Source organism: Falco naumanni, chromosome 5 (assembly GCF_017639655.2).
Source record: "Falco naumanni isolate bFalNau1 chromosome 5, bFalNau1.pat, whole genome shotgun sequence".
NCBI classification, from domain to species: Eukaryota; Metazoa; Chordata; class Aves; order Falconiformes; family Falconidae; genus Falco; species Falco naumanni.
Window position 1 is genome coordinate 78,081,393 of NC_054058.1, and position 14,397 is coordinate 78,095,789.

At 58.8% G+C, this 14,397-nt stretch overlaps 1 protein-coding gene and 1 long non-coding RNA gene across 5 annotated transcripts in view; both read right to left on the bottom strand.

Annotated features, from left to right (window-relative positions):
* The window catches only part of LOC121088274 (deleted in malignant brain tumors 1 protein-like), a 37,059-nt gene that overhangs the window by 18,955 nt on the left and 3,707 nt on the right, over window positions 1-14,397 (bottom strand). For 2 of the 4 annotated variants that reach the window (XM_040594105.1, XM_040594106.1), the window contains 13 exons: window positions 13,983-14,312; window positions 12,780-13,109; window positions 11,258-11,581; window positions 10,361-10,690; window positions 9,213-9,542; window positions 7,754-8,092; window positions 6,473-6,802; window positions 5,281-5,610; window positions 4,413-4,736; window positions 3,670-3,996; window positions 2,884-3,213; window positions 1,577-1,909; window positions 440-769 (listed from right to left, as the gene is read on the bottom strand). In XM_040594105.1, the coding sequence (XP_040450039.1) occupies window positions 440-769; window positions 1,577-1,909; window positions 2,884-3,213; window positions 3,670-3,996; window positions 4,413-4,736; window positions 5,281-5,610; window positions 6,473-6,802; window positions 7,754-8,092; window positions 9,213-9,542; window positions 10,361-10,690; window positions 11,258-11,581; window positions 12,780-13,109; window positions 13,983-14,312 (4,287 nt within the window). Of the gene's footprint in view, window positions 1-439; window positions 770-1,576; window positions 1,910-2,869; window positions 3,214-3,561; window positions 3,571-3,669; window positions 3,997-4,400; window positions 4,737-5,280; window positions 5,611-6,472; window positions 6,803-7,753; window positions 8,093-9,212; window positions 9,543-10,360; window positions 10,691-11,257; window positions 11,582-12,779; window positions 13,110-13,982; window positions 14,313-14,397 lie in introns of all 4 variants that reach the window. The other 2 variants (XM_040594108.1, XM_040594107.1) reach the window with 2 other exon arrangements.
* On the bottom strand, window positions 13,352-13,974 carry LOC121088311. Its single transcript, XR_005827891.1, has 2 exons — window positions 13,549-13,974; window positions 13,352-13,382 (listed from the first exon to the last, which is right to left on the bottom strand). It is a non-coding gene; the product is annotated as an uncharacterized LOC121088311 (long non-coding RNA).

Genomic DNA, 14,397 nt, shown 5'->3' on the forward strand with positions numbered 1-14,397 from the left:
CCCAGCCCAGCTGGCGGCAGAGATGGGCTTTCCTTAATTAGTCATCTCATTAAGACCCATTTCCCTGGGGTGGATGAGAGGATGGGTGGGTCAGAGCGACCGTCCGCCTCCCCGCTGCCCTCACACCCTCCCCGGCACGGGGTCCTGTGCTGGGGTTGGGGCACCACATCTCCCACCCGCCTTTTCCTGACCCTCCTGCATCCTTCAAAGTTGTCCCAGCTCTACTACAACCTGAGGAACATCCCTGGGGGGGGGTGGTGGGGCGGGGCAGGAAATCTGGGCTCCAGGAAAAATACAGAAGAGTGTGGTTTGGGGCTGGGAAAACATCTCCCACGCGCCCAAGGGTGCTGGAGAACAAGGAGCATCCCTCAGGAACGGCCCTTGGAGCCTGCTGGCACGAACATGCGCCACCTTCCTTCTCACCTTCCCTGGCACTTACCCTTGGGCATCGCGCACACCACGCCGGCCGCCGAGCCCTGCCGGCATGCCCCCGGCCCCATCTCCTTCTGCTGGCACTCCAGGAGCAGCCCCTCGGTCCCCCGGCATCTCAGCCCCTCCAGCAAGGCACGGCCGTCCCCGGGGCTGAACTGGGCTCCGGTGGGCACCGACTGGGCTGGCCCACAGCCCAGCTGCCTGCAGACCACCTCAGCTTCCAGCAAGCTCCAGCTGCTGCCGCACACCCCGTACCAGGTAGTGTTGGAGAGCACTTCCACCCGCCCCGCGCAGGGACCGGGGCCGTCCCGCACCCGCACCTCCAAGGGGTCCGTGCCTGCCAGACAAACCCAAGGGTTCAGGTGGCCCCTCTGAGCCTGCGGGGGAGGGGTGCAAGGGTGGGGGTGCAGCCCACGGGCCACCCACTGCGCCATTTCCACCCCACAGCTCCCTGGAAGTGTCATGGGATGGTTTGGGTTGGAAGGGATGTTTGAGATATCTGGTTCCAACCCATGGGCTCCCTGGCAATGTCACAGAATGCTAGAACAGTTCAGGTTGGAAGGGATCTTTGAGATCATCTGGTTCCAACCCTCCTGCCACAGGCTCCCTGGGAACGTCCTAGGATGGTTTGGGCTGGAAGGGATCTTTTGAGATCACCCAGTTCCAACCCATGGGCTCCCTTGCAATGTCTCCAAATCCTAGAGTGGTTTGGGTTGGAAGGGATCTTTGAGATCATCTGGTTCCCACCTTCCTGCCATGGGCACCCTGGCAACATCCTAGGATGGTTTGGGTTGGAAGAGATCTTTGAGATCATGTGGTTCCAACCCTCCTGCCATGGGCTCCTGTGCAGCATTATAGAGTGGTTTGGGTTGGATGGGATCTTCAAGATCATCCAGTTCCACCCCCTGCCATGGGTAGGGACACCTTCCACTAGACCCAGTTGCTCCCAGCCCTGTCCAACCTGGCCTTGAACCCTCTCATGGGGCACCCACAGCTTCTCTGGGCACTCTCACAGTGAAGAACCTCCCATCATTCCGACCACTGATGTCCCTCCCACCAGTGCTGCCAGCTTCCCGTTCTCAGAAAAAAAAAACTTTTTTGGGGACATTCTAGAAGCATCTTCCCCCCCTGCCCCGGGGACCACCTGAGCACACGACTCCCGCGTCTTCGTTGTGGTTGCAGTTATGGAGCCCCCAGCTCCTCAGGTTGCACTGGGCGAAGGTGGTCTCCATACTGGTGCACTCCACGTCATCCAACCAGATGGGATCCAACCCTTGCCCGAAGTGCGCATGACCTGGGACCGCCACAGCCGACCCGCAGCCCAGCTGCTGGCAGACCACCTTAGCATCCTTCAGATCCCACCCGTCATCGCAGATGGTGCCCCACTGCCCCTCGTGGAGCACCTCCACTCTTCCGGCACAACGGTTGGGTCCGTTGACCAAGCGGACCTGCACCTCCTCCTCCGTTGCGTTGACACCTAGTCAAGAGAAATCCCACTGAGGGAAGGAAAACCGGGCACCCATCACCCAAAAATAATCCCCAAACCTTCAGGCAGAGTAAAAATTGTCTTCTTGGTCCCCACAGGTGAGGGGTGACAACCCCCAACCCTTCCAGAGGAGCCTGGCCATAGCGATGGGCGTCACTTGTAGCCTCCTACCCTAAAACGGGGGTGAGCATGTGGACCAAGCGATGGAGAGTGGGGGATTTGGGCGGGGGGTGTGTGGGGTGGTCACCTAGAGATAAGTCTTGGTTCAGTGCCAAGGGATCGGAGGTGGGGGGTATGAAGGTTTCGTTGTGGTGGTGGGAACACGGTGAAAACCCATCATTGGCTTGGGGCTAAGGTTGGCCAACTTGATGCTCTGAGGTTTTCCCAGCACTCCATCCCAAAATCCTTGCTATTCCAAGGCTGACGTGACCCCAGGGGCAGGACAGACACACACACACCCCTCGTCCCCCCCAGCACCCCTCCCCAAAACACATGCTATTCCAAGCCTGGTGGGACCAGGATAGACCCCCCCATTGTCCCCATCATCCCCTCCAGGACCCCATCCCCAAATCCATGCCATTCCAAAGGTGGTGGGACCAGGATAGACCCCCCGACTTGTCCCCATTGTCCCCCTCAGCACCCCTTCCCAAATTCCAAGGCTGGTGGGACCAGGTTAGACACACACACCCCATTGTCCCCATCATGTCCCCCAGCACCCCATTCCAAAATCCATGCCATTCCAAGACTGGTGGGGCCAGGATAGACCCCCTCATCATCCCCCCCAGCACCCCCTCCCAAATTCCAAGGCTGGTGGGACCAGGATAGACCCCCTCATTGTCCCCATCATGTCCCCCAGCACCCCATCCCAAAATCCATGCCATTCCAAGGCAGGAGGGAACAGGATAGACCCCCTCATTGTTCCCCCCCGCCCCCCCAGACGCTCCATCCCACGGGATGGGACATACCAGAGCACGCCACGCCAGCATCCTCGCGGTGGTAGCAGTTGGTGTGTCCCCAGGGGCGCCCACGGCACTGCGCGAGGTTGGTCTCATTCCCGCTGCAGATGACATCATCCATCCAGATGCGCCCGGTCCCTTGGCCGAAGTGAGCGCGGCCGTAGACCGCGGTGGCTGCCCCGCAGCCCAGCTGCCGGCAGACCACCGCCGCGTCTGTCAGGTCCCAGTTGTCATCGCAGACCGTCCCCCATTGCTCTTCGTAGAGCACCTCCACCCTCCCGCTGCAACGGTGGGGTCCTTCAGCCAGGCGGATTTCCACCACCTCTTCCCTCACCCAACCTGTGGGAGGAGACACAGCAATGGGGACAAAAAGGGGCCTCCTGCGGGTAACCACCGGGGTGTAAACCTGGAGGACATGCCCAACCATGTCTACCCATAGGAGGACAGATCCTGGTCCTGCCTGCATGGTCCTTGGGGCTTCATAAGCACCACCAGACCCTATGGTTGTAGGTCCCTGATGGGGAAGGGGACACATAAATCCCATTTCTTGGAGCCATGGTGCATCCCAACTGGGGTGTCCGTGTCCTTTTTCCTACCCCCATCCCTACTCCGCCATGCCAAGGGCGGTGAGATCCACCAGCTCCACGGGGCGCCACCACCATCAACCAAGGGGACAAGCCCCTGCACCACCAAAACCTGCAGCCAATGCTCCGGGGGTCACGTTGGAGAAGAAGAGGGGGGGTTCTGGGGGGGAAGGGGCAGCTCCCAGCTGTATTTTCAGGAGAGGAGCATCACCTGAGCAGACCACGCTGGCGTCCTTGATGTGGAGGCAGCTGTTGATCCCCCAAGGTCTGGCCGGACACTCGGCAAGGCTGTTCTCCCCCCCGAGGCAGGCGACCCTGTCGAGCCAGATGCGATCCAGCCCCCTCCCAAAAAAAGCTCCCGGCAGGGCCACCACGGCCACCCCGCAGCCCAGCTGCCGGCAGACCACCGCCGCATCGTTGAGGTCCCAATCATCGTCGCACACCGTCCCCCAGCGCTGGTTGTGGAAGATCTCCACCCTCCCAGCACAGCGGTGCGGGCCATTCACCAGCCGGACGGTGGAGGTGACGTTGGAGTCATCTGCGGAAAAAATCCCGATAGATTTGGGGGGGATAGGGGTGGAAGGACCCCCGATCCCACCCCACCCCATCCCACCCGCCATCACCCACTGCAGCAATGCGGGCCATTCCTTGATGTATTGTTTGAATAATCCATGGAAAAATCCCAATGGATGGATGAACAGATGGATGCATGGATGTATGGACGGTTGGATGCATGCATGGATGGATGGATAGATGAATGCATGCATGGACGGATGGATGGATACATGGATAGATGGATGAACAGATGGATGGATGGATGGGGATGGATGCATGGATGCATGGATGGATGGATGGACGGACAGACCCCCCCCATCCCATCCCTGGAGGGCCTCGACCATCCCAGCCCCACCCCAGCAGCACCCAGATGGACACACACCCCCTGTTGGCACATACCCAAGCACACCACGCTGGCGTCTTCTCCATGGTTGCAGTTGGTCTGTCCCCAGGGCCGAGCACGACACTGGGTGAGCGCATCCTCCTTTCCAGAGCAGCTGACATCGTCCAGCCAGATGTGTCCCGTTCCCTGCTGGAAACGAGCTTGGCCAAGTCCTGCTTCAGCTCTGCCACAGCCCAGCTGCCGGCACACCACCGCTGCATCGTTGAGGTCCCAACCATCGTCGCACACCGTCCCCCACTGCCCGGCATGGAGCACCTCGACGCGGCCAGCACAGCGGTGCGGCCCATCCACCAGCCGTAGGTCAGCGGAGCTGGAGTTACCTGGGACAATGGAGAGGGAAAGGCGGGGTGGGGGGGGGCGGCTGGAGGACACCCCAACATCCCTGGAGAACCCCCCCCCCCACTGTAGAGAACCTCAACTATGGGTGGGGGCATCTTCCATGAGTAGCTATAATTAGTATCTAGGAGATACCCAAGGGTGGTCATGGGTGAGCTACTAGGAGTTACTAGGCAATACCCATGGGTGAGCTACTAGGATTTTCTAGGAGATATTAATGAGTGAGCTACTAGAAGTTTCTAGGAGATACCCATGGGTGATCATGGGTGAGCCACTAGGAGTATCTAGGAGATCCTCATGGGTGAGCTACTAGGAGTATCCAGGAGATACTCCTGGGTGAGCCACTAGGAGCATCTAAGAGGTACTCATGGGTGAGCCACTAGGATTTTCTAGGAGACACTCCTGGGTGATCATGGGTGAGCTACTAGGAGTACCTAGGTGATCCTCATGTGCGAGCGCTACAAGAAGCTCCTACCCCAGCCCCGCCCGCAGCACCTCCCCCGCGGGGTCCCCCCTCCCCCCCCTCACCTGCGCACACCACACCGGCATCCTCCCCGTGGTGGCAGTCATGGACGCCCCACATCTTGGTGCGACACTCAGCAAAGTTGCTCTCCTCCCCACTGCAGCGGACGTCATCCAGCCAGACAGGCCCCGCGCCCCAGCCAAAGTGTGCAGAGCCGGGGGCTGCCAGCGCCGCACCGCAGCCCAGCTGCCGGCACACCACTGCAGCATCCGCCAGGTCCCAGCTGTCATCACACACCGTCCCCCACTGGTTGTTGTAGAACACCTCCACCCTGCCAGCGCAGGGGCTCAGACCCCCCGACAGGCGAAGCCGGGGGCTGCTGGTGATTCCTGAGGCTGGAAAACATCCCAGAAAAAAAAAAAAAAAGGGGGGGGGGATTCTTAGGGATATGAATGGGATGGCGAGAGGGCAGGGCGTCCCCGTGGTGGCTTTGCATGGTGTCACCATTGCCCATACATCCCTCGCCCTTTACCAGCAGTGAGCACGGCGGGGGGAGGGGGCGCTCCATGAGGTCCCTCCCCCCCACCTTGCACCCCAAAAGCGGATGCATCCCGATTCCGAGGTTGGGACAAGGTGTCTCCACCCTGAGGGACACCGCGCCAGGAGGAAGGGATGTGGAACGTCCTGCCTGGAGTTCCTCAGTGCTTCCTGTTTCACGGAACCTGCATCACCTGGCGCTACCCCCTTCCCCCCCTAAAGAAAATGGCAAAGGATATTTTATTTTATTTTATTTTTCCTGGTTATCCCTCTCCTGCTTGCCACATTGACCTTCCCAAGCCAAGACCTCCTCAATCATCTCACAAAAAACGGGTGTAAGCATGTAAAAACACAGAAACAACCGGTTCCAGTGCATCTTTCTGCATTCTTTCTCCCCATTTTTCCACCACTAGGCTGGGGCAGGGCACGCGGTGCCTGCTGCTGCTCAGAGCATTGCCCACCCTGCTCCTCCCAAAGGCTGTGGGTACTTCAGCCAGTCAAAACACCTCGGACCCTTCTGGTGGTACCAGATGCTGAGGCACGTCTTTGCCGTGCCGCTTTCTTTCCCTGGCGCGTCCTATTTTTCCCCGTGTCTCCCAGCACCGGGTTTAACAGGGTTCCTAGGAATCTGGGCAACTGGGTGGCCAGTGGGTGGCCAGTTTGATCCCAGCCTGCATGGGAACGGTGGGGGTTGGGTCCACGTGATGGAGAACCACCTACCCGAGCACACAACGCTGGCATCTTCCACGTGGTTACAAGCGCGATGGCGCCAAGGCTTGACCGGGCATCCAATGAGGGTGGCTTCTGTCCCCAGACAACTCACCCCTTGTAGCCAAATGGGGCCGGTTCCTTGCCCAAAAGCAGCCAAACCTGGAGCGGCCACGGCCACCCCGCAGCCCAGCTGCCGGCAGACCACCACCGCGTCGTTGAGGTCCCAACCGTCATCGCACACCGTCCCCCAGCGCTGGTTGTGGAAGATCTCCACCCTCCCGGCGCAGCGGTGCGGGCCGTCAGCCAGCCGCAGGTCTTCGGTGCTCCCTGCGTCCAAATCTATGAGGAAAATTAGGAAAACAACCCCCCCGCTGGCTGGAAACACCTGGATGGTGGCTGGAGACCCGGGGGGGACCCCGCACCCCCCATTTTCAAGGTGCCCTCCCAGCACGTCGTGGTTGTGGGCGCACAGGTGTGAGCGTGGTGGCAAACAGGAGCGAGTCACCAAGTAGTGGCAGTGACACCAGTGAGCGCAGGGGCACAAGGGGGCAAAGAGCCCCAAGGGCGTCAAGGACCGGAGCGAGGAGGAGCTTGGGGAGGAGAAGGGGATCCCTGGGGAACAGAGGCTGTGCGGGAGCACGAGGGGGGAAAATATCCCCCCGGGGGCAGCTGGCACCCTGGGGTGGCAGGGACCTTTGTGTCCCATGGAATGGCAAAGTGTGATAGGCTTGGGATTGCTGGATTGCTGGGAATCCTAGGATTGGGATTGCTGGGAGACCTAGGCTTGAGATTTCTGGGAATCCTAGGACTGGGATTGCTGGGAATCCTAAAATTGGGATTTCTGGGAATCCTAGGATTGGGATTTCTTGGAAACCTAGGACTGAGTTTTCTGGAGATCCTAGGCTTGGGATTTCTTGGAAACCTAGGACTTGGATTTCTTGGAAGCCTAGGATTGAGTTTTCTGGAGATCCTAGGCTTGGGATTTCTGGGAGACCTAGGATTGGGATTTCTGGAAATCCTAGGATTGGGATTTCTTGGAAATGTAGGTTTGGGATTTCTGGGCATCCTAGGCTTGGGATTTCTGGGAATCCCAGGTTAGGGATTTCCAAGCACCTTGCCCAAGGGAAGCCAGGGATGGGCAGACCTCAGAACGGAAAACACCTCCGGCTCCCTGGCATGACTGCAGGCACGGGGGGTGGTTGGAGCAGGGCGAGGAGGAGCCAGATGGGCAGACTGGGTTTGTGTGACCCCCCCACGGCAGGACTGACCCCCTCCCCCCCTGCCACTGACCTGTGGCCGTGGAGCACACCACGCTTGCGGACCCCCTGCCTTGGCAGCTCTCAGCACCCCAGAACTTGACCTTGCACTCAAAGAGGGCTGCTTCGTTCCCGGTGCAATCCACAGAATCCAGCCAGATCAGATCATTCCCAGTGCCAAACGGGCCGGAGCCCCCGGCCGAGCGCGCCGGCCCGCAGCCCAGCTGCCGACAGACCACGTGGGCTTCGGCCAGGTCCCAGCCGTCGGTGCAGACGCCCCCCCAACGCTGAGCGTGGAACACTTCAACTCTCCCGGAGCACGGATCTGAGCTGTTGGCCAGACGGAGGCTTCCCAGGTCGGAAAATCCCGATCCTACAACATCAGAGGGTGGACACATGTTGAGGTAGGTACCTTCTACCCCATGAAATTTGGGAGCAACGGGTTTACACCAGCAGATGAGCATCCCTGTGGGTCAAGGATGCTCAGGAGCATCCCTGTGCATTAAGGATGCTCAGGAGCATCCCCGTGGATTAAGGAAGCTCAGGAGCATCCCTGTGGATTAAGGATGCTCAGGATCATCCCTGTGGGTCTAGTGATGCCTGTGAGCATCCCTGTGGATTAAGGATGCTCAGGATCATCCCCGTGGATTACAGACGCTCAGGAGCATCCCTGTGGGTCAAGGATGCTCATGGGAATCCCTGTGGATTAAGGATGCTCAGGATCATCCCTGCGGGTCAAGTGATGCTCATCAGCATCCCTGTGGGTCACATCCAGCAGGGTCCAGCCATCCAGCCATTGGTCCCCTTGTGCCATTTGGGACACTGGGGCCCCCTCAGCTGCCCTCCAGCTCTTGCTCCTGAAGGACACAGGTTTTCCTGTAGGATCTTTGAGCCCACCCAGGGGGAGATGCTACCTTCCCATACCGCCTCGCTCAGTGACACCCAGTTATTACGCAAAATCCATCATATTGAGCAACCTGGTCACCGCCTCAGCTTCCTGACAGCTGCTACAATGGATTCCTGCGGCAAAAAGTGGGAGCCAGAGGGGAGATGGAGGGATGGGAGACGGGATCACGGGGACATCAACCATGGATCAACCAAAGCTGTTGGAGAATCGTCCCTGACCACCAGGGAGAAGACACCCTCGACCCGCTGTCAAGAAGCAGGTGAGGCCACACTGCAATTTCGTGATGGAGACAATCTCCGCTCCACGTGACCACTGGGATTTGTCCTAAACCCCTGGCCCAAGGCGAGCCAGAAGCTGTATTTTTGGGGAGAGCGGTGGAAACGAGCAGGACGTTGAGTTTTGGGGGGTTTCATCCACCAGGACGGGCCACGAGGGGCTGATTTCAAAGCAAAAGGTCTCCAGGCTGGGCCCAAACACCGCCTGCATCGCAAACCCCGCGCCCCCGCGGAGCGCAGTGCCGCAGCGCTGCAGTACCTGCAGGTGCAGGGTAAGGATTGCCCCCAGCTCCGCGATGTGGGGCAGTTACCTGAGCACACGACACCAGCCTCCTCTCCACGCTGGCATTGGTGGACGCCCCATCCCCGGCTCCGGCATTCGGAGAGGGCGGCCTCGGTGCCGGCACAGCGCACGTTGTCCAGCCAGATCGGTCCGTGTCCCTGGCCGAAGCGAGCGCGGCGCGGAGCCGCGATGGGGACGCCGCAGTCCAGCTGGCGGCACACCGCCTGTGCCGCCGGGAAGTCCCAGCCGTCGTCACACACCGTCCCCCACGTCTCCTGGTGAAACACCTCGACCCGCCCGGCGCAGGGACCCGGCCCGTCAGACAGGCGGAGCGGAGCGAAGCTGGAGACGACCGAGCCTGCGAGGAGGGAGGGAGATGCTGGAGCATCCGGCTGCACTACGAGATGAGGATGAAGGCGGGAAGAGGAAGAATGCGGAAAGAGGAAGAATCCGGGAAGAGGAAGAATCCAAGAATAATCCGGAAAGAGAGGAAGAATCTGGGAAGAGGAAGAATCCAAGAAGAGGAAGAATCTGGGAAGAGGAAGAATCCGAGAAGAGGAAGAATCCGAGAATAATCCGGAAAGAGATGAAGAATCTGGGAAGAGGAAGAATCTGGGAAGAGAGGAAGAATCCCGGAAGAGGAAGAATCCAGGAAGAGGAAGAATCCGGGAAGAGGAAGAATCCGGGAAGAGGAAAATCTGGGAAGGGGAAGAATCAGGGAAGAGAGGAAGAATCCAGGAAGAGAGGAAGAATCTGGGAAGAGGAAGAGTCCAGGAAGAGTCCAGGAAGAGAGGAAGAATCCAGGAAGAGGAAAAATCCGGGAAGAGAGGAAGAATCTGGGAAGAGGAAGAATCCGAGAAGAATAATCCAGGAAGAGAGGAAGAATCCGGGAAGAGAGGAAGAATCTGGGAAGAGGAAGAATCCAAGAAGAAGAATCCGGGAAGAGAGGAAGAATCCGGGAAGAGAGGAAGAATCCAGGAAGAGGAAAAATCCGGGAAGAGAGGAAGGATCTGGGAAGAGAGGAAGGATCCCGCCTTGCTCTGAACCCGCAGCATCCCATCCCCCCCCACTCCCGGTGACCCTTCCCAAAGCCCCCTGCCCCAGTGGCCCCACGTTCCCCACTGGGAGGGGGGGTGTTCCCCCTCCCTCTTCTGCGGGTGCTGGAGCTGCACCCACCTGAGCACACGGCGCCAGCGCGCCTTGGGTGGCCGCAGCTGCCCTCTCCTCTGGGGCTGGCCCGGCATTTCCTCAGGCTCTGCTCCGTCCCCTGGCACTCCACGTTGTCCAGCCACACGCGCAGGGATCCAGGACCGAAATCGGCCTCTTCCGACGCCGCCAGCGCCGTCCCGCAGCCCAGCTGCCGGCACACGACCTCGGCGTCCCGCACATCCCAGCCGCGGGGGCACACGGTCCCCCACTCCCCCCAGTGCAGCACCTCGACGCGGCCGGCGCAGCGGTGGGAGCCGTTTGCCAGCCGGAGGTGGGCTGGCTCGGGGGCGAGCGAGGCTGCCAACACCGCGGGGTTACCGATGCCAGCAGACGGCCACCGGCCTCCCGCCGCGCGGAGCCCAGGGCGATTGAGCTCCACAGGGTGACGAATGGCACGAGGGAGGGTCCCCAGGGTGCCAAAAGGAACAGGAGAGGGTTCCCAGGGGGTCCCCAGGTTGCCAAATGGCACGGGAGAGGGTCCCCAGGGTGTCAAAAGGCACGGCAGATGGTGCCCAGGGTGCCAGAAGGAACAGGAGAGGGTGCCCAGGGGGGCCCCACGGTGCCAGATGGCATGGCAGAGGGTCCCCAGTGCCAAAAGGCATGGTGGAGGGTGCCCAGGGGGCTGGAAGTCACGGTGGGGGGTCCCCAGGGTGCCTGCTGGAGCTGGTGGGTTCCCAGAGGAGCAGGACTCAGGGATCCCCGCCGGACCACCTCCCCCTGCCTCAAATAACCACACCCCACGACCACCCACCAACCCTGCCTTGGCTGCCACTGGCAACCCCCAGAAGCCCTCCCTGGGGGTACAGAACCCCTCCCCCTCACGGCCCCTCCCCACCCCGAACGATGCCACGGCGCGTCCCTCACCGGAACAAACGACGCCGGCGTCTTCCCCGTGGTAGCAATCGGTGACGCCCCACGGGCGCGCGGGGCAGGCAGACAGGGCACGCTCCCTCCCAGTGCAATTCGTCTCGTCCAGCCAGATGACACCCCCTCCCCGTCCGAACTGCCCCCCCCGGGGGGCTGAGAGCGCGTGGCCGCAGCCCAGCTGCCGGCAAACCACGGTGGCATCCAGTAGGTCCCAGTTGTCATCGCACACCGTCCCCCACCGCTGGTTATGGAAAATCTCCACCCTGCCGGCGCAGCGGTTGCTGTAGTTGACCAAGCGCACGCGGTCACCTTCCACGTTACCTGGAAAAAAGGGGGGAAATTGGGAAAAATAGGGAAAAACAGGGGGGAAATCGGGAAAAAATTGGGAAAAAATCAGGGAAAATGGGGAAAAATGGGGGGAAATTGGGGGAAAAAATCAGGAAAAAAATCAGGGAAAATGGGGGGAAATCGGGAAAAATAGGGAAAAGTAGGGAAAAATTGGGAAAAGCAGGGGAAAATAGGGAAAAATAGAGGAAAATCGAGAAAAATTGGGGGAAATGGGAAAAATCGGGAAAAATCAGGAAAAATAGGAGAAAATCAGAGAAATCAGGAAGAATCAGGAAAAAATCAGAAAAAGTAGGGAAAAATAGGAGAAAATCAGGGAAATATAGTGAAAAACCAGGAAAAGTCAGGGGAAAATGAGGAAAAATGGGAGGAAATAGGGAAAAATAGGGGAAGAAGGGGAAAAATGGGAAAAGTCAAGGAAATTGGGAAAACTGGGGAAAGAAATTGGAAAAAATGGGGGGAATTGGGGAAAATGGGGGGAAATGGGGGGAAATTGGGAAAAATTGGGGAAAGAAATTGGAAAAAATGGGGGAAATCGGAAAAAATGAGGAGAAATAGAGAAAAAATCAGGAAAAACAGGAAAAATTGGGGAAATTAGGGAAAGAAATTGGGAAAAATAGGGGGAAAATTGGGGGAAATCAGGGAAAGATCAGGAGAAATAGGGAAAAAATCACAAAAAATAGGGGAAAACAGGAAAAATTGGGAAAATAGAGGGGAAATTGGGAAAAATCGGGGAAAAAATCAGGACAAATAGGGAAAAAATCAGGGAAAACAGGGAAAAATCAGGAAAAAATGGGAGAAAATCAGGGGAAAAAATCATGAAAATACAGGAAAACTGGGAAAAAAAGGGAGGCAAATTGGGAAAAAAAACTGGTAATTTTTGGAGAAAGAAAATCACCCTGGCACTTTCAGAGGATGCAAGCGCCCCACGTGCATCATGTCGCCGCAACAAAATGCTGGCAGATCGCTCGTGCTGGCGGCCGAAGGAGCAAGGCACCCCATGGTTGCATCCCACCCACCAGCGTCAGCGCCCGACCCCCCTCCAGGAGGACCCCCCAAAAATTCCTCCAGTGACATTTGGTGACGCCACATGTCCACGAGGTTGCAGCAATGGAAAACCCAACGCAACGGATCAACCGCAACGCACCCTGCCGTGCCATGCGCAGTGCGTTACCTGTGCACACTGCACCGGCTCCTGTCCCGCGGTGACACGTGCCGTTGGGCCACTCCTTCACCTGGCAGGTGGCCAGGCTGGGCTCGGTGCCCGCGCAGCTCACGCCGTGGGGCCGCATGCCGCCGCTGCCTTGGCCGAAACGCTGCCCATCGGGTGCCACCAGGGCACTGCCGCAGCCCAGCTGCCGGCACACCACGCCGGCCTCCGGCAGCCCCCAGCCCTGGGCGCACAGGGCCACCCAGGTGCCGTTGTGGGCCACCTCCACCCGGCCCTCGCAGCCACTGGAGCCGTTGGCCAGGCGGAGCTCAGTGCTCACCGGTAATCCCGAGGCTGCCGGTGACAAGCGAGGGAAAAGCTGCGGTTACGGAGGGGATTCTCCATGCGTGGCAAGGATCCTCCATGCACTGGGGGACCCCCCCTGCACAGCGAGGATCAGCATCCTCATAAGAAACTTACAATGGAAGTCACCTAATTGCAAAGTCCCTTTTTATTGTAAAGTCACTTTTATTGCAAAGTCACCTTATTGCAAAGTCACTTTTTATTGCAAAGTCACCTCATTGCAAAGTCAGCCAATTGCAAAGTCCCTTTTTATTGCAAAGTCACCTTCTTGCAAAGTCACTTATCATTGCTGTCACCTTCTGGCAAAGGCCATTTATTTATTGCAAAGGTGATTTATTGCAAAGTCACCTTCCTGCAAAGGCCATTTATTGCAAAGTCACCTTATTGCAAAGTCACTTTTTATTGCAGTCACTTTTTATTGCAAAGTCACTTTTTATTGCAAAGTCACCTTATTGCAAAGTCACTTTTTATTTCAAAGTCACCTTATAGCAAAGGCCATTTATTGCAAAGTCACCTTCTTGCAAAGTCCCTTTTTATTGCCGCCACCTTCCCGCAAAGCTTGCAATGGCCTTTCCCTGCTCCCTGCCACGCATTCCAAATAAAAGGAGCTACGCACACACCAAACCCTCCACCATCAGCCTGGCATCCACAGGTGAGACAGAATCGAGCCTATTTTTTATGGGGGGGGGTGTTGCCGATAAATCACGCACAGTACCACAAACCAACGGCCCTTCGGCTGCAGGACACGGGGGATGGCTTTGCAGCGTCTTTGCTCAACCTTAAGGGGACGCTGTGGGTGAGCACCCTTGGGTGGGGGGCGCAGGAACCACCCCCTGACCCCTTCAGGACCCCGAAACGGATTACCTGCACAGATCACCCCGGCGTCCTCCCCATGGAAGCAGTTGTTGTCCCCCCAGGCGGTGGCGTGGCAATCAAAGAGGGTCCCCTCGGCACCGGTGCAGTTGACCTCGTCCAGCCAGATGGGATCATGGCCCCTGCCGAAATGTGCCCCGCCGGTGGCCACCAGCGCCTCACCGCAGCCCAGCTGCCGGCACACCACTGCCGCGTCCGCCAGGTCCCAGCCGTCATCACAGACTGTCCCCCACATGTGGTTGTGGAGCACCTCCACCCTCCCGGCGCACCGGTTGGGACCGTTGCGTAACTGGAGGGTTCCCAAAGCGGCCAGGCTGGAATCTGTGGGTATCCCAACAGGAATGAGGGATGCGCGGCACCACCGGCGCAGCAGGAAGGGATGCAGGGACAGTGGCGTTGTGCCAAA